Source organism: Penaeus monodon, chromosome 15 (genome assembly GCF_015228065.2).
Source record: "Penaeus monodon isolate SGIC_2016 chromosome 15, NSTDA_Pmon_1, whole genome shotgun sequence".
NCBI classification, from domain to species: Eukaryota; Metazoa; Arthropoda; class Malacostraca; order Decapoda; family Penaeidae; genus Penaeus; species Penaeus monodon.
In genome coordinates, this window is record NC_051400.1 from 46,572,557 (window position 1) to 46,573,847 (window position 1,291).

General features: G+C 33.6%; 1 protein-coding gene across 1 annotated transcript in view; it reads right to left on the reverse strand.

Annotated features, from left to right (window-relative positions):
* LOC119582050 (CDGSH iron-sulfur domain-containing protein 3, mitochondrial-like) overlaps positions 1 to 1,182 on the reverse strand; it is a 7,250-nt gene extending 6,068 nt beyond the window's left edge. Inside the window, exon 1 of the mRNA XM_037930291.1 lies at positions 1,039 to 1,182. Within this exon, the coding sequence (XP_037786219.1) occupies positions 1,039 to 1,101 (63 nt within the window). The 5' untranslated portion in view covers positions 1,102 to 1,182. The remainder of the gene's footprint in view (positions 1 to 1,038) is intronic.
* Positions 1,183 to 1,291: the final 109 nt, after the last annotated feature.

Sequence of the window (1,291 nt, forward strand, 5' to 3'; positions counted from 1 at the left end):
ACAGTTAATTAAACAGCTTATAAATCTCCCTTGCAATTCATCATCAAAAAAAAAAATGTAGCAGTCTAAACTATTGTTCCCTCTAAATAATATGTTAAGGACATTTACATGTTTTTTGCACTGAAGGCATGGAGATGAAAACCTCCCTTAATGCAATGCCATTTTCAATCGCAGGTTTCATGGAACCTCAGTCTAAATTCTTTTTAAGGAGACTAGGAGGTGTAGCCCCTTAAAAATAAACATTATTACAAGTACAAAATTAGCATAATGTAGAAAATTAGTATAATCTGTTGTTACTACTTTTATATACTCTGGAATCTTCCTGGCATACTTGGTGTCGTTTGCTGCTACTGCCGGTTTCTGAAGAATAAAACCTTATAAATGATAACCATAAATAAAATGGTATGTTATCTTTTTTTTTTTTTTACATTTATCGAACCATGTATTTATCATTTACTGGGAAACAGTATTACATCACTGACTATATTATGCATAAATGAATACGGTAAATGTATAAAGACATTAATTTGTCCCGAAAAGACACCAACTCCTGTTGGCGCTTCTGTAAAGGCCAACAAACCTTCCCATTAATGAAATTGTTTGTTAAATAATGTCTCATTATCATTAGGATGTAATACAGATCACAGCAAGTTTCTGGCAGATATATTAAGTAGTATATAACCAATATAAACACTGAAAGGGGGCCAGGCTGCGTATTTCCTAATAGATTGCTAAGAGAAGTAAAAATTCTAGATTAAAACGCACAAAAAGACATTTCCTTTTCGCTCAACTTCAAGTCTACTTTTACTTTTGAATAAACCCTTCTCAAAACACATTTTTTAGCAACACGAATACACCAAAACAGTTTAATTATTTACATTACGCTACTGAATAACAACATAGTTCAAGACCTTCCCTCTCCTTTTATGCCCATAACTCGCAATAAACAACATAAATAATACACATACAAAGAACAGACTGAAGGCCAAGTCTTTTAGGAAACTACCATCGGGCTCAAAATGAACACATGAACTTTACCGATGACAAAAGACGGCGTTGTAATAAAGCCGGTATTCTTAAGACTGGCCTCGTGGTCGCCATGTTTATATTGTGTGCTCAGAGAAAACGAGAATTTTGGCCTTATTTTAGGTAGAAATGTTCTATTTTCTTTATATTTAGGGCCTAGTTTGGGGGTCTCTGTTGTAGAAGTGTTTATTATGTGTGTTTTTATCATAAAGTTCTGAAGGAGAGACGTGTTGAGAGAGAATATTTTGCGGTTATTTTGAAGGTC